This window comes from Excalfactoria chinensis, chromosome 1 (genome assembly GCF_039878825.1).
Source record: "Excalfactoria chinensis isolate bCotChi1 chromosome 1, bCotChi1.hap2, whole genome shotgun sequence".
In the NCBI taxonomy this organism is placed as follows: Eukaryota; Metazoa; Chordata; class Aves; order Galliformes; family Phasianidae; genus Excalfactoria; species Excalfactoria chinensis.
The window spans coordinates 119003571-119020533 of NC_092825.1; the positions used below are offsets into that span (position 1 = coordinate 119003571).

The 16963-nt window shown below is 37.5% G+C and overlaps 1 protein-coding gene across 1 annotated transcript in view; it reads left to right on the top strand.

Moving 5' to 3' along the window:
• The window catches only part of ANOS1 (anosmin 1), a 125510-nt gene that overhangs the window by 19089 nt on the left and 89458 nt on the right, over nt 1–16963 (top strand). The window contains exon 2 of the mRNA XM_072351109.1: nt 6329–6376. Coding sequence (XP_072207210.1) covers nt 6329–6376 — 48 coding nt within the window. The remainder of the gene's footprint in view (nt 1–6328; nt 6377–16963) is intronic.

Here is a 16963-nt window from a genome sequence, read left to right on the forward strand (position 1 = left end):
CAAGATAAATGCCCTGCTAGGGATTTAATTTTTCCATAAGGCATAATTTACAACATAGTGATAAATTTTGTAAAAGGAACAAAGTGTTTGCATTCAGTATTTTGTATGGAGGATCATAGAAAGTATCTTCCCTTGATGGAAGCCAAGGAATTCCGGGATTCTGTTGTGTTTTATGGATGGTATCATCAAATACTAACCCTCTTCTCTCCATGACCTCCCCAGTGGATGATCTTCAAACTTGCTTTGTAGGGGGGAAATACTTAGATGTGAAGAAATGAAAGCATATTTTATTATCCCATATATTAAATTGTCCCTTAATTAGCAATCTTGCTTTCTAGAGGTAGACCTTGTATCTGAGCTTTATGACTTTGCTCATTCACTTATTTCTACAGTGTGTTTTAGTTTCTCTGGTCAGGTTTCAGTCTTGCCTCAGACATGTTGAAAAGTAATTTCAAAGGGCATAAGTGCTTAAATTTATTCTGGATTGGTGAGACACCTCTGTGGCAAGTGTTCTAGCTGTTACATAAAAAGGTATGCTCTTTTCATTTCTCAGCCAAGTTTCCAAAGAAAAATGCGAGCCAGTTATTTGTATCCAGAAAGATAATTAAAATACCAGAGCCCAGGAGAGATGTGTGTGACTCTGGTTCCCCTTTTTGTATATTCAAGTTCATTTTTATGCTCAAGAGAAAAAAAAGAGAACATTTTCTTTGGGATTTGCTATCTTCTGGGTTTGGTACCTTTTCTTATTAAGTATTCAGGCTTTTCTGAAATTCATTCCTAGGTGAGTGCTTTGGCATTTTGGATATTAAAAGCCTAATTTGAATTTGTTAATTCCACTCTGCACCTTTTTTTTTTTTTTTTTTTTTTTCACACATTAAAACTGAACCTAGGAACACACAGCACTGCCACTGATAAGTCCTTATATTAACTTCTGTCTTAGTGAATGTGGAGGCAGGAAATGTATACGCGGCACAGTATAAGGGACATTTTAACATTGCATATGATTTCATGCTCCTGAACTTTTTGAAAGCTTAAGGAATATGTTGGGAACTTATCTCTTTAAATTCATCACTGCAGCAGCTACAGCAGCTATTGATTGCTCTACTGTACATCAGTGGGAAACTGTTATTTGAAGGGCTTGTTTTTACTTTTATTTCTTTATTTATTTAGTCACTTTGGAAGTACTAGAGAGGCCATTAGGAGAGGGAGTGGTTTCACTTAAACGTGCACTGGATGTGCACTTTTCTTCAGGGGAGAAGATAATTCCAAAACTGGTAGAAGGGACACCAGGTATTGTCATTTTAGATTAAGTGGCTCATTTATTTTTCACAACTGGTCTTCGACACTTCAAAAGAAGAATCATATGCTCTAAAAGGTAATTGCGGATGAGGATACAAATGAAAGAAATTGTTTTTCTGTTTTGGTTTTTTGATGTTGTTGTCTTTTGCCATTGCTCCAGTAAAAGGGTAGTCTCGTGTTGCTTGGGACTGATTCTGACATGTTTTATTTTTGCTTGGTGCTGCACAACTTGCTTTTTTTCAAGGCATGAGAGGACACAAAACAGAGGTTTTTATCTTAACCAGGGTATTTTCTTACTGGGAGAAAGCAAGCTTGTATTTACGCTTGCTGAAATGAAGTCCACTCAGACTCTTTAGAGATACCAATTAATCAATTTCAGTGCAAGCAGAATCATAAAATCATTTGGATTGGAAAAGACCCTTAAGATCAACAGATCTAACCATCAGCATAGCACTACTGAGTCTGTCAATAAACCAATTATTCGAAATGTCCAATCTAAACCTCCCATGGTGCAAGTTAAGGCTGTTCTCTTTTGTGCTGTCACTTGTCACCTGAGAGACTGACACATTCCTTGCTGCAGCTTCCTTTCAGGTAGTTGTGGAGAGCAATGGTATCTCCCCTGGTCCTCCTCTTCTGCAGACCAAACAACCCCAGTTCCCTCAGCCAGTCTTCATTTGTCTTGTTTTCTTGTCTTGTCACCAGCTGCATAGCACTTTTTGCTCCCACATGAGAAGCAAACCTCAAACTGAACAAAATATTTGATGTGTGATCTTAGCAGCACTAAATATGGGGATAGAGTCCTTTCCCTAGTTCTGCTGCCCCTGCTATCTTAGATGCAGGCCAGAGTGGCACTGGTCTTGGCCACCTGGGCATGCTACTGGTTCATTTTCAGCTGGCTGTCAACCAGACCTTTTAAGTCCTTTTCTGCCTGGCAAATAACCAGCCGCTCTTTCCCAAGCCTCTACTGCTGCATTGGCTTGTTATGTCCCGGGTACTTATGGTTTGTGTTTTTATTAAAAGTCTGATAAATTTTGCAATATTTGTCTAATTACCCCCCACCCTCCCCAAGGTCTTCTGAATGGCCGAAAATGGCTGAGGAGCACTGTCACTTTAAGCAGCAGCAGAAGAAAGCCTCAAATTTACCACAAAGGAATCTGGGAGGACTCCTCCAAGAGGATAATGAGGCCAGTAACCCAGATGAAGTACCTCTACACCAATGCATGCAGCACAGGAAAGAAGGAGGACTAGTTGGAAAGTTAGAAAACTGATTTCATTGCTTTTGCAGAAACATGGTGAGATAAACTACACAATGGGAATACTACAATTGATGGCTACAAGTTTTTTAGAAGGGATAGGCAAGGCAGGAGGAATGTGGAAGTTACTCTCTGTATTGGTTGTTAATATACAAATAGTAGCAAAGATGGTAACAAATGTACAGAAGTAATAAGCAAAGGGAAACTCACCAGGGGTGGTGCCTTGGCTGAAGAAGCTGGGGCAGTCCTCACTGGAGAGCAATCTCCAAGAGATGCTGCCTCAGTGGGAGTCAGCCCTTAAATGAGGTCTCAGAGGAGGTGGAGTCGAGCTCCACCCCTTCTGGGAGCACAGCTACATCACTCTCACCTGTGCTCCCACAGCTGACCCCACACTTGCCTCAGCTGATTAATCAGAGGTTCAGGCTGTGATTACCAATCTCCCATACACCCTATATGTTAAAATGTAGATTGCAAAGAACTGCCTTTGAGAAACAGGCATGATCAGGTTGATCATGAGTGTTAAAATTAGAGGCAAAATCAGTAAAGTACAGCTGGTGGTTGGGGTTTGCTACAGACAACCTAATCAAGGGTAACCTGTTGACAAGGCCTTCTTGCTTCACCTACAAGTGGCATCATGCTTGCCTCTTGTATGGGGTATTCCACCTACCCAGATGTCTGCTGGGAAGACAAAATGGTGGTCTGCAAACAATCCAGGAGACTTCTGGAGTTGGTTGAGGATAGATTCCTAGTCCAGGTATTGGGCAGACCAAACAGGGAAGTGTTACTGGACCCAGTGCTCACCTATGCAGAGGAGATTATAAAAGATACTAAGATTAGAGACAGTCTGGGCTGTACCCTGGTTGAGTTTGTGATCTCAAGGAATATGTGCTTGGCAAAGAGCAGAATCAGGACCCTAAACTTCAGAATGAACTTCTGGCTGTTTAGATGAGTGCCCCTGGGAAACTGTGCTTCGGGACGTAGGAATGGAACAGAGTTAACAGTTCTTGAAGGGCACTTTTCTGACAGCACAAGAGTTTACCATCCCCCAGCATAAGAAATTAAGCAGAGGAAGCAGGAAACCATGACTGAGCAAGGCCCTCCTGGTCAAACTGAGAGAAAGGAAGCAAAAGTATGGGTGTTGGATGCAGGAACATGTGTCTTGCAAAGAATACAGGGATGCTGTCTAGACGTGCAGAGATGGGATCAGGACAACCAAGGCACGGATGGAACTGCAGTTGGTGAGTTATGTGAAAAATAACAAGGAGTTCTACAGGTACATTGGTCAGAAGAGCCAGGCCAAGGAGGGCGTACCTCCTCTGATTAGAAGGAAGAACTGGTTTTAAGAAACACAGAGAAGGCTGAGGCATTCAGCTAGTTCATTGCTTCCATCTTCACTGTGTTCCCCTCAGTTCTCACAAAGATGAACCTCTAGGCAGGAACCGAGGAAGTAAAATCCCTCCCATTGTAAAGGCAGAGCAAGTCAGAAACTACTCCATGAAGCTGAATGCATACAAGTCTATGAAGCTGGATGACGTGCATCCCAGGGTCCTGAAGAAACTGACTTATATGGTTACCAAGCCACTTGCCCTCATATTTGAATAGTCATGACTGTCAGGGAAATTCTCCAATGACTGGAAGGGAAATATCACTCTCATTTTTAAGAAAGTGAGAAAGGAAGACCCAGGGAACTACAGGTCAGCAATTCTTATATCAGTGCCTGGGAAGATCATGGAGCAGATCCTCCTGGAGTTATGTTAAGGCACGTGAAAGATGAGGTGATCCACGGCTGAGTGAGGGAACTGAGGATTTTTGGGATGCAAAATGCTCTAGGTAAGATACAAGATTTCTGATGCTTGGAAATTAGACTTTCTACCAGGTATACTGGATTAAAAACAGGAAAAATAAAACAAATAAGTGAATATTTTTGTAACTTGGGTTATCTGTTTGCTAAGATGGAGAGCAAAGAGTGTTCTTGCTTCCTCTCATACCCTCTGATTCCAAGCAAGCCTGTACTTATGTTCACCTTGTAGAGTGGAAAATCATTCATATGTTAGTTTGTGTGAAATTAAGGTTGTTAAACAGTGCTTTTATATTTTGCTAAACTTACTTTTTTAATTCAAGTAAGAATAGTTTTTAGTGGAGAAATGAAAACATTTCTAGACATTATACATTATGAATAAGGAGAGCCACGCATCTGGACATTTACTGCATTTATTGTCTCTAGTAACAGATGTAATTCAAAAGCAGGAGTGCTTTTTCTAGTTCAGTGGAAAGCAGTAGCATAACTGAAATAAAGTGGTGAGCTACTACTCATCTGTTATTGCAATCAGCTACCTCTGTCACATTTTATATGAAGAAGAAAGGGAGGATAAATTGGAAGCAGCACATAAAATATTGTTTTAACATTACTGTTGGCTAGATCTGTAAGTGGAGATAATAAATCCTCATATGGCATTGAAGATAATACCAAAGTATTCCCACTAGTGTGTGTTATTTACGGCTGTTCTAAAGTTTTATTTCTTCTATGTACATCTCTCTCTTTTTGAAGGGGTTGGTCCTGACATGTTGCTCACAGCTAACTATTCTTATGTTAACAAATCTCGATTTTAGCTAAATTCTATGATAAAGCCAGAAAAAAAGTGGTATTCTAAAATCAAATAATGGTTGCATAGTAAACGGCTGGGATGATAAAACTAAACAAATATTCATAAAATATTGAAATTAAATTGTATGAACTAGAGTTTTGAAATTGCTTCTAAATGAGCTTAGAAGTGGGAAAGAGTAGATATATCTTTACATTTATTATTCCCAGAGCCCCTTAAGTAATACAGGAATAGAAATTTCTAGCCTTAGAACTCATATAGGAAAAAAAAAGATATATAGAAATGTGGTGCTTAAGGTACAAGAATAACATGAAAGTTAGATGCCTTGTTTTGATTCCTGGGCTTCCCAGTGTGTCCGATCCAAATCTATATTAATGACTTCTCATCCGATGCAAGATAACCCTTAGTGTTAAAAATGTAGATGCCACTAATTTATCTTACATGGCTGAAACACCAGTTTGTAGCCTAATTACCTTTGCTTCTCTCTTTTTGTTTCTCCTGCTAATCAAAACCTGGAAGGTGATTTTGAATTGTATTCAGGAGTAACTCACTGTTGGTATTTTTAGGGAATCATCTTTAGTGAGCAGTACTCCTACCTTAAAAAATTATTTTGCACATGATACTGAATTGTTTTGCTGCAGTTTAATATAGATGAGAGTTCCTGATCAGGACAATGTGTTATCTTATGAAAATATAAAAAAAACAACTGTCATGAATGACTCTTGGTAAACACAGTTCATGTTTAATTTCATGTTTAATCCAGTTTTCTATTTTCTTCAAGGCTGTTCATTATGTTTCCTTGTTAATTTATTTTAAGTATTGTGCAGTATTGAAATGCAACTAATGAGTTTTCAGTTCATGAATCACTACACATCCATATTGGTTTCTTAAATACAAGTGTTACCTTCGTTTTCTTGCTGGTAGATCTATATTAGAAGTGCTAACAAAAGTGGACTAAGAGGAGACTTGAGTACATTTTCTACCAGCTTTGCACAATTAAATGTTTTTTCCAGCTTTTCATAGGTCCACTTACACTTACCTGAGCATTTTGCTCAGCACAAGGGAGGTGGATTTGGAATTGTTACTAATGCTGTGACACATCATGCTGTTATAATGATCAGATCTATTCTTAAAAAGACATTTGTACTCATGTATTTTTTATTTATGTTTCAGAACAATGGGTCACTTGCTTGGTGCCAGAATCACAAACAGTGTTCAAAGGTATGTTATTTTCTTTCACATCCTATTTATGAAGCTATATAATTGCTTTCTATGTTGTGTGTAAATTAAGTAATTTTCATCTTTTATTTGGAAACCTCAATCCATAATAAAATGTCAAAAAATTAAACCCAAATGGACTACTTTTTCAGGACTAAGGAATTATGCCTGAGGATAAATATTGAGCATAGGTAAACCAATATAAATCTTAGCTGGGAAGAAAAACAAACAACAATTGGTTGATAAGTGATTGTGGTTATCAACAAACTTCACGCTGTCTGGAATCTGCTGGATCATTTCTGTTTCACTATTTTTGGACATAAGCAGTGAAACTGTCAGTCACTTTAAAAAATTCACTGAATAGTGCCAACATTCAACTCTTTATTCAATTCAAATATTTAATTTTTTGCACGATACTGAATTTTCTTTGAAATGATTCTTGAAACAGGTCACTGATGCCCTGTGCAATCTTAACATCTTGATTTGGCAAGCTTAGAGAGTAGGTGAGCTAACAGTCAGCTGACTGTGTAAAAATATTATCATGGTATCCAAACAGAAACAGCAGTGATGTGGGAGCTTTGATAGTAAGAGTGGAATTAGACATTCCAGGCACTGTTTGTTCATAAATATAATGAGAGATGCATCTTTGCAATGGCTTGGAAGTTTACTTGAAAATGGTGAAGAGTTTTCTCCAGTATTATTACCTAATCTTCCTGAAAATATATTTCTATAATAATATAGGCATTTTATCTTCAATTTATTCTGTGAAGAGTATATCACAAATTGGATTAAAACAGTAACATCATTCTGTATTGTTTTCTTAATCTATGTAAGCGCTGACCTTGATTTTTTACAGGTAACAGTTTGTTTACATTTAAGAAGAGATTGTTGGTTCACTAAAGAGAGAATCTCGTTTCCATTGAAGTGTATGAGGTTGGAAATGAACTGTTATTGACTGTACCACTATAAGAAAATAAAAACAAAATTGAACACTGTCATTGGTATTAAAAACTGTGACACAATATCAGTGAAAGAAGAGAGTGGAGAAGATTAGTTTTGTCACACTGCTATGTGTTGAATTTTTGAAATGGAATATTATCATTCTTGAGAAAAAGGGATTTGTCATAAATAAATTGCTTTTAAAAGAGGGTGTGGTGGTCTTGTGTGGTACTGTAGTGATCCTGTTGTACTTTTTTAATTCACTTATCAAAGCTGCTATAGTATCCAGTTGGAAAGATTTTACAGTGGTTTGTGTCTGCTTAGTAAAGAATGAGTCATACAGGAAAAGCCCATCTTTTAAAGCAAGAAAGAGGTTATCTAAACATCTGTCTGAATCAATCTGAAGTTCATAGAATCTTAGAATGGCTCAATTTGGAAGAGACCTCAAAAACCATCAAGTTCCAGCTCCCCTTCCACAGGCAGGGTGACCAACCGCTAAGTCAAGTACTGGGCCAGGCTGCCCAGGGCTTCATCCAACCTGATCTTAAACACCTCCAAAAAATGGGGCATCCACAACCTCTCTGGGCAGCCTCTTTCAGCATCTCACCACTCTCTCAGTAAAAAAAACTTTGCCTTGTCATCCAGTCTAAACGTCCCCTCCTTTAGTTTAAAACCATTCCCCTTTGTTCTTTCGCTATCTACCCATGCAAAAAATTGTTTTCCCTTATGTTTGGAAACTCCCTTTAAATACTGGAAAGCTGTAATAAGGTCTCCCTGCAGCCTTCTCTTTTCCAGGCTGAACATGACCAATTCATTCAGCCTATCTTTTAGAGAGGTGCACTGATCATCTCTGTGGTCCTCCTCTGGACCCTCTTGGATGCCTCAGACTTGGATGTAGTACTCGGGCTTCACAAGGGCAGAGAAGAAGGGGACAGTCTACCTTCCAATTAATTCCTTATCCACTAAGTTGTCTACCCTTCAAATCCATGTCTCCCCAATTTAAAGATAAGGATGTGGTGGAGGACCATGTCAGAGACCTTGCAGAAGTCCAGGTGGATGACATCAATTGTCTTCCCTTTGTCCACTGATGCTGTCATTTCATCATAGAAAGCCACCAGATTGATCAGGCGTGGTCTGCCCTTGGTGAAGCCATGCTAACTGTCATGGATCACATGTTTGTCCCTCGTGTTTAGCATGTCTTCCAGGAGGATCTGTTCCATGATTATGAGTCCACATTAAATAGATATAAGGTATTATGAGTTTGAAGATTACCTTGATTGTATTAGTCTCTTAAAATCAAGTGAATGCTGAACATTAGTATTATTTTATAAATATAATGATTCTAAGTTTTAAATTATATAACATACTTTACAATCATATTGCTTTATTTTTTCCTTATTTCTTGGGAAGTTTATGCATTTCCCATAAGTATGCAGCTATTCCTGTTAGAAAAAGAAAATATTGTCGTGAAGCATTCACTATAGAGTTTTGTATTTGTTTTCTCCTCATTGAAAACACCTTTTGGATTCAGATTTCCTAGACCTGAAGTGACAAAAGCTGGTGCAAACCCTTCTGCACTATTCTCTGAGAACTAGTCCGACACAGAAATCTGTGGTAATTTTGTGAACACAGTTTTGAACATAGAACATGGAATACTTGCGTATTATGCCAATTTATTATTATTATTTTTTTTTCCTCATGGAAATCTGTATTCTTTATATATAAGGACACTTCTGTAGGAAAATTTTTCCATAGAAGATCTCTTCTTTGTTCATTTTGTTAGTGAAGTACCTCTGAAGTTAATTCAAACAATTACACTGTTGCCCTCTAGTACAAATATAGCCAACAGCTGTTAGTTAGAAGATGAATACTTTCGAGAGCAACTAATTTTCAAATAGATGCAAATCTAATGATGTAAAATAGGTGTTGCTCTCACAGGAATGGTTGTAGATTGCTACCTATATCTAGTTCATATTACTAGTTTTGTTATGTTAATGAAGCAAATCACAAAAGCGTGACTGTGAACATCAAAGTATGCACCAGTGATTTTATAAGTAATTTTAGACAGTCTCTCTAGTGGTCTGTTTTACAAAGTAAAGCTCAGAGAAGCTCTTGAATGCATATACTGTTTTAAGATTAGGTGGTGAATTTATTATGTTATAAATAGTATGCAAGAGTTGCTCCAAAAGTAGTGCCTCCTATTTTATTATACTGACCTACTATGACAGAGGTAGATACTGGTGGTACTGCAGTACAGGCTCAACCTTCCCACCAAAATTCCATTACATTTTGTTGCCATGTGATAGATGGCAGCAGAGGGACGGTCTGACAGAATGGCATCTTTATGGAAGTGTGGATGAAGCAAAGATGTGGAACTGAAATTCTCCATGAAGAAAAAAAGAATGACACCCACTGACATCCACTGATGCTTGCTGAATATTTCTGGAGACTGAACCATGGATATGAACATATTGGGAGTTATTGGTAATAGGTGAACGGTTGGACTGGATGATCTTTTAGGTCTTTTCCAACCTTGGTGATTCTGTGAAGACAGTGAGGTGATGGGTGGTGTGTTTCAGCAGTGATGACAGCAACAGTGGTTCACTTCCACTGGTGTAGATTTTTAGGAGTGCCACATGCAGGCTTTTGTTCATTGATGGTGAAAAAGCATAGCTAATGGTGGTGGCAGTGTTGAAAAGTAGTGTTTTGTGATTGAGAATTTGCTCTACCAAACAGTGTTATTGTTCTTTTTATCTGTTGTAGGAGGCATTACTTTCAGAACAACCTACATGTTATAATTAGGACTATTATGGGATCACAAAATAAACAGTCTATTTTGGTCACAGCAGTTATTATTCACTGCCATCACACACTCCTACGTCTTTGATTACAGGGAGCTCAGTGGAAAACTGAGGGCTTTCTTAGTTGTCTTCTACTTCAGATATGAAGTAAACATGAAGACTGTAGTCTTAACCTTTGTACAGTAGTCAGGTTTGTCGTGAATGTCTGAAATAGAACAAAATTGTTTGCAAAGTCAAGTCAGATCCTTCAGAGAAAACACTGTTGCACTGGAGGCTTGCTCTTTTATTACATTAGCAATAAACTGTTGTATGTTGAGCTCCCACACTGACTTCATACTTGCTGTTGAATTTAACCTTCAAATCTTTATATAATTTTTACTTGAAACTTTGTATTTCCTTCACTTGTCCTCTGACAATCTTTACATACCTTTATGCCTCCTTCTCTCTGACGTGCGGAATCAGACTCTATAACCAGGATTAGGTTATAAAGCAGGTATGTGTTTATTCAGCGCTGGGCGCATGGGGGATAATTCCTCCAATCAAGCGCACCGATGGACAGAAGCGTTAGCAAGCTATAGAGCAAGCGTATACATATTCATCAAATTTTCAAGAAATCATTAACATATTCATAGTTTTTCTGGGAACTCATTTACATGCTGTCCCTCCTACTGACACGTGCGCAGCCCGTAGTGGGGGTCTCGCTCTGGTGGTTGTTGGGATGAAGTCAGAAGTCTTCCTCGGGTTACTTTGACCCAGTTCCTCTGCTCAATCATTCAAAGCCAATTTCTTTGGCTACCTTTCCCTTACGCATATCCTAACAGTATTGTCTTAACTGTAGACCCAGCTGTATTGTCCCAGCTGTATTATCCCAAATTTATTATAACTATAGCAATGTCGACATGTCCCACTAGTCCTTTTCTTCTAACATTCCCCAAAGCCTAGGATACTTAATCTTCATGAAAGGCCCCCATTTACCTGATTCTTACTTTCATCTCCACTATGGTCTATATTCTCTATCCCCACCTACTCATTTCTTACAGATCTATGGAAGTGTCACTGAATAGATTAGTTTGGAAGGGCTTAAGAGCTGCTAGTGCAATCTCTTGGCTCTTGAAGGGTCAACTAGAGCAAGTTGTTGAGGGCTTTGTCCAGTTGGGTATTGAGTATTTCCACAAATGTAGACCTCAGCATTGGTTTGTATCAGTATTTGTCCATTCTTTTTTCTTATGTCCAGAATGTATTTCCAGTTTTTTGTTTGTTTGTTTTTGTTTGTTTTTGTTTGTTTTTAAATTTGTGCCCAAGCTTCTGGTCTGATTAGTGGGAACTACTGGAAGAATCTGACTATGTTTTCATATTCACCCCTATAAGGTAAGTTCCCTCCAGACATTTGCTTCTCCAGATTGAACAGTCGCAGATCACAGTCTCTTTGCATGTGGCAGATGCTTCAGTCCTTTAATTATATTCATGGCCCCTTTCTTCTTTTCTGCTTATGCTTTCTAAGCCTTGGATGACTCCTGGCAGTTGTCATTCACAAAGGTCCTTCTTTAAATCCCACTACCTTCTGTTGTTTTATTGAGTCTTGCTAAACTGAATGCAACACATAGAGTTACTGCACATGTTCTATCCTTGCCAGTCTGTAAGCTCCGTAGTACAGACACTATTTACTTTTCAAGTACTTGGAAGTGCTGAGCAGGTTATAAATGCTTCCCCATTAAAACAGTGAATCAAACACTGGTGAGAGTAACATGAAATGACAGAGTGTTCTACATTTGTTCTTGTTTTGTGAAAAATGCATTTTATTCTAAAAAAGGTCCAGAATGCCTTAATACATACATATATACATGCTATATATATATAAAATATATATTTTACAGTTCCTTACCCAAATCTTTAAGCAACTGAAAGTCAAAAGACCAGCAGGCATAATTTAGAACTGCATGTGCAGTGGCATTTTCAAGGACAAGATAAATGGAGATCATCGTAATGCACTGTGAATTGCAGTAGAACTTTCTTGTTCCCAGCAGTCAAGGCACTGGTCCCTGATTGATTGATTCTTCAGGAAAGCTGAAAGGCTATTTTGAGTTTTCAGGGCTGAGAGGAAAATGTGAAAGTAAAGATTAATAAGTTTACAAACACTGCAGCCAAATTTAACATACTTGTTAAAAAAAAAACAACAACCTTGATTTCATTTCAGAATAGGACACGCTACTGAATTCAGTCTGTGAACAATTCTTCCAGGTTTCCAGCCGAGCTCTTTTCAAAGATAATGCAGGTGGAAAGATGAGTTAATGGTTTAAACAATTAGAGATTTGATGCACTCTTCCATCTGTCAAAGCCCACTGAAATGAAAGCTCACAGTTTTAATTTGTGCCTCCAGCATCAAACTCAGTCTGAAATGGTGTCAGTGATTTGCCCTACCCATAGTACTGTCATTCTTATGGTAAGCATTCTGTGCACACATGCTGAGAGACTTTTATCAAACATATTAGTGTGCATTTGAGAGATCATTAGCCTGAAATAGCTGGAACATTCCAGTTTTTTTTAGCCTGGAAACTTACATCTCTGCTGGAAAGTAGTTGAGCCACTCTTATTTACACGTGAATGCCACAGCAGCATAGGGATAACTTTGTAATAATTAGGAGGAATACTGATTCTTCTATTGTCAATTACCATGATTTAAGTGCTGGCCCTGAGGATGAGGTAATTGATGCTTTAATTTTTGTTTGAAATAGAAAGAAATAAAGGAGGAATAAAATTTCTTTCTTAATCTGCTACATTTTTCTTTCATCTACTTAAAGATAAGGTAAAACTATTTAATAGAGTCAGAGTTTATAAGCATTGCTCACATTGTTGGTTTGCCAAATAGATAAGATAATCCTAAGCATATATGAAATAAGAAGGCAGATTTAATACTGCTTGCATTCCTGATTTTTTAGTGTATTCTTCTACAGAAAGGTAGAGGGGTTTGGAAGAGTGATAGTGATTAGATGATTAGAGCTGAAGTAGCTAAGAGTTGACTGAAGTTTCTGGATATTTTTGTTTGAAGAGATAGAAGAAAGCTTTGTGATTCAGTGCTTATACAAAAGCATTACTGCAATGATGGCAAGAATCTTTTTGTTCTCTAAGGGTCTTGAGAAATTAAGAGTTAAAATCCATAAAGTGTTTACAGTACTTTGTAATTTTCTGATGTATTGCTCAATACTTGTAAATATCAAGTTTTACATTTTTAGTATCAAAAAAGCAGCTGTAGTAGAATATGGGATATTGAAATAAAAGGAAATAAAGAAAGTTCATACTCTTCATAGTTGCATTCAAGATCATAATTCCACTCTTCTACCGTGTTATCAACTAGAAAAGTAAACTTGCAGGTGTAGAATAAATTGCTATTGAAATAAGTTACTTAATCCCTATTACTTGTTTTGAGTGCTAGTGTGAAACTGAAAGGATTTCTTTCCTAGACATTAGTTTTGGTTACTAGTTTGTTCAACTTGAATCTTTTCTGACTTGAATAATAGATCTCTGGGGCTCCTGGAAGGTATTATGGTGACCTTCATTTTGAATGGTTCTACTGATAACTTTCTGTCTCTATCACAAACAGAAGTACATTAGAGTGGTGAGGTCCTGGAACAGGCTGCCCAGGGAGGTTGTGGATGCCCCATTCTTGGAGGTGTTCAAAGCCAGCTTGGATGGGGCCCTGGGCAACCTGATCTAGTAAATCTGGAAGTTTGGTGGCCCTGCCAGGCAGGGGGTTTGGAACTTCATGATCCTTGAGGTCCCTTCCAACCCAGGTCATTCTGTGATTCTGTGACTCTTTTCATTTTTTCTGCTTTTAAAAGTTAATCACCACTGCCAGAACCCTTATAGTTAAAGAGGAAAGGATTTTATTTGTTGTCTCTCCCTGTGCAGCATTTTTTCATTCATTTGGAATTTGTAATTGATCTTCCTCATGGATATATAGAAAAGGATGCTTGTTTTGGATCTTCCTTTTCTGGCTGGTTTTGTCTGGTCCACTTGCTAGCAAAAGTAAGCAAGTCTGATCACTGTGCTGTTTGAAATTTGAACTACTGAATACTGAGAAAAACGAGTCAGTGCTGTGCATAGCCAGCCAAAGATTAAGTAGCTCTCTTTCATGGAGAAAGGACACAAAATTGTCATTAGTGGCTGAACTGTACAAGCACTGGCATTGAGGATAATAGCACAGGAGCCTCGACTCCAGTCTCAAAATGCAAAATGCAAATGTTGGCTTTAGGCCTTAGTCTGTGTACTCTACAATATATACAAAAATGCTCTACAGCTAAGGAGAGAAATGTGTGCATGAGCACGCACACACACACATGCATGACAGATATTTATTGAGGCTGGCATTCTGAAGCACTAAATGCTTCTTTAACTTAGCTTTGTCTGCTTCAGTGAACACTGTTCAGAATCCAGGGATATTGAGACTGCAGAACCCTTTATTTAGAGGTATTTGAGCACAAAAATAATCCCTTCCTAGAAACTTTTGAAATAGCTGCTGAGCTATGCAGCTTAATCAACTGTAAATCTTTGCCATCTAGCAAGCAGTTGATTAAGTAACATATTGCAGATGGCCAGTCATCACTGGAGAAGCACTCTTCAGATAGGAAAGACAGACAGTACTACAGGCACTAACACATTAGTGGTAAATATGCTTTAACATAAACAAAAGAATTATCCTATTAAATCTTCAGAGTTTTCCCAGGTCTTTCACCATTCAAGTTGCTGTAACATTGTACATATTTTTCCCTCATCTTTCAGTAATTTTTCAGTCAGAATGCAGAGGTAAATGTATAACATACAAGCGTATTTGAGGTTATGATTTCTCAAACACATTTTTAGTTCCCTAAGCTCAGCTGCATGAATGCAACTCTGGAATTTTAATAGCTCATATAAATCAGAGAATCTGTGCAAAATTTATAACTTTGCAGTTGAGATCAGAATCTTAATTCTGTCATATTAAAGTACATTTCATTAACCTAATTAATTCCTTGTGCAAAACAGGCTGTAATAATCTGTTTAAATGTATGATCCTTTTCTCCTCTTGTAGGAGACAACTGCAGAGTTAGATAAATTATAGCTCTAGTTAAGTATCAAAAATAAAATTTACTTACAGCGACCTTTTAATATAGTAGTAAAATACATTCAAGCCACTGTAAAGGGATAGAGCTTGAAAACCATGCAAGTCTCTATCTAACACTTGCCTTTAAAAGGAGTTGACAGTACCCAGGGCCTTATTGTAAGCCCATTGGGTTAAGGAATAATGACTTTAAACAAGCATAAGGTAAGACTGTACTTTTTAAAGTGACTAACCTTGGAGTTTCTCCATTGTCGTGAAGGAGATTGAAGAATGTGTTTAGGTTGAGGATGCTGTGCTGAGAGGCACACAGCTAAGGAGGTAAGAACCCCTTTTATCCACACTTAGATTGAGTTGTAAAAAGTACATTGAGCTAGAAGTAGGAGCAATGGCTATTTTCCATTTTTTTAGTGCCTGCAAAGAATTGAAGAGCAGCCTGAGCACAGAAGCATGGTCCTTCCAGAAAAAGAACTTGCAAGTTTCATACACTCGGTGTGATATTTAATCAGGCATTAAAGAGTTAATTGCTTTTTAGAACCATCTGTATATTAGAATAACTCTCTATGTTCAACAAAAACAAATGTTTCTAAGAGAGTATGGTGTCAAAGAACTGTTGTGCCAATCTGTTTAAGCAGATCTCCTTTCTGATTTTCAATGGAGATTTCTGCCTAAAATCAGTTTGGGGTATACTCTTAGGTTAATGGATCAGAAAGGTAACCCTTCTTTGCCAGTTCTTTCATAAGAATCGTGCTTACTCTACAAACTGCATACATTCTGATCTTAATCAAATCAAATGTTTTCAATTATTTCAATAGCCTGAAAATTTTGAATATACAGAGGCAGCATAGAAATATATACCAGGCACAAATAACCAGAAGTAAGATACTGACAGAAAGCAGACAGGAGAATACTCAAGCCTATTTACCAATACTGTAACTTCTCTGAATATATATATCTGAAATTGGAGGCTACGTTGTGCACTGTAATTTAAAATTGATTTGCATCCTCACTTCATACAAAGTGAAGAAGTACAGAAGGGGAAAATCATATCCATATTTCTAGAATATTGCTAAATGTATTTAATGTTCATGGGAAAAGTGAAGAAATATTTTGGGCTCATTTTCAATATACAGAATTGCTCGTGTAGGAATACCGTCAGGATGCGCTGTATGGAAATAGAAGAAGAAAAGGCTAACTATTCAGCTTAGTACTGTTTTGTTGCTGGTGCAAGTTGGCATAAAAGGGATATGCTTTTTGAGAAAGGTTTTTCTCAGTTTGTGGTTAGAAATGAAAGATTTGTGTAGTGAGTTCTGAAAAGGGATTTTTTTCTCTGTTATGTAAAACAAGAAATTTTGAACAAGGGTTTTTTCTCCAGAATATGCTGTGCTTGTTTTTATATGTAACATTTCTGGATTCCACCAAATACATGCAAAGTTTACAGAAAAATAAAGAAAACAGATGCCTATGTTTTCCTCTCAAAGAAATGATGTTATTGTTATAGAACTATATATATTTGAATGTATTCAGAACATATTAAATATCTGCAATGAATCCAGACATGAGCAAGAAAGGAAAATTCAATTAAAGAACTTGGGATTTGAACTACATCATTTGAGGATAGTAGAAATTTTCCAGATTTGGGAATCCAGTAACTATTTTTAAAGCAGTTTTATATTAGGAATGAAATATAAAACTTGTTGATCTATATTAAACTTTAGCTATATAGTGACTAGTTATATTTTGACCTTCTTTAGGATA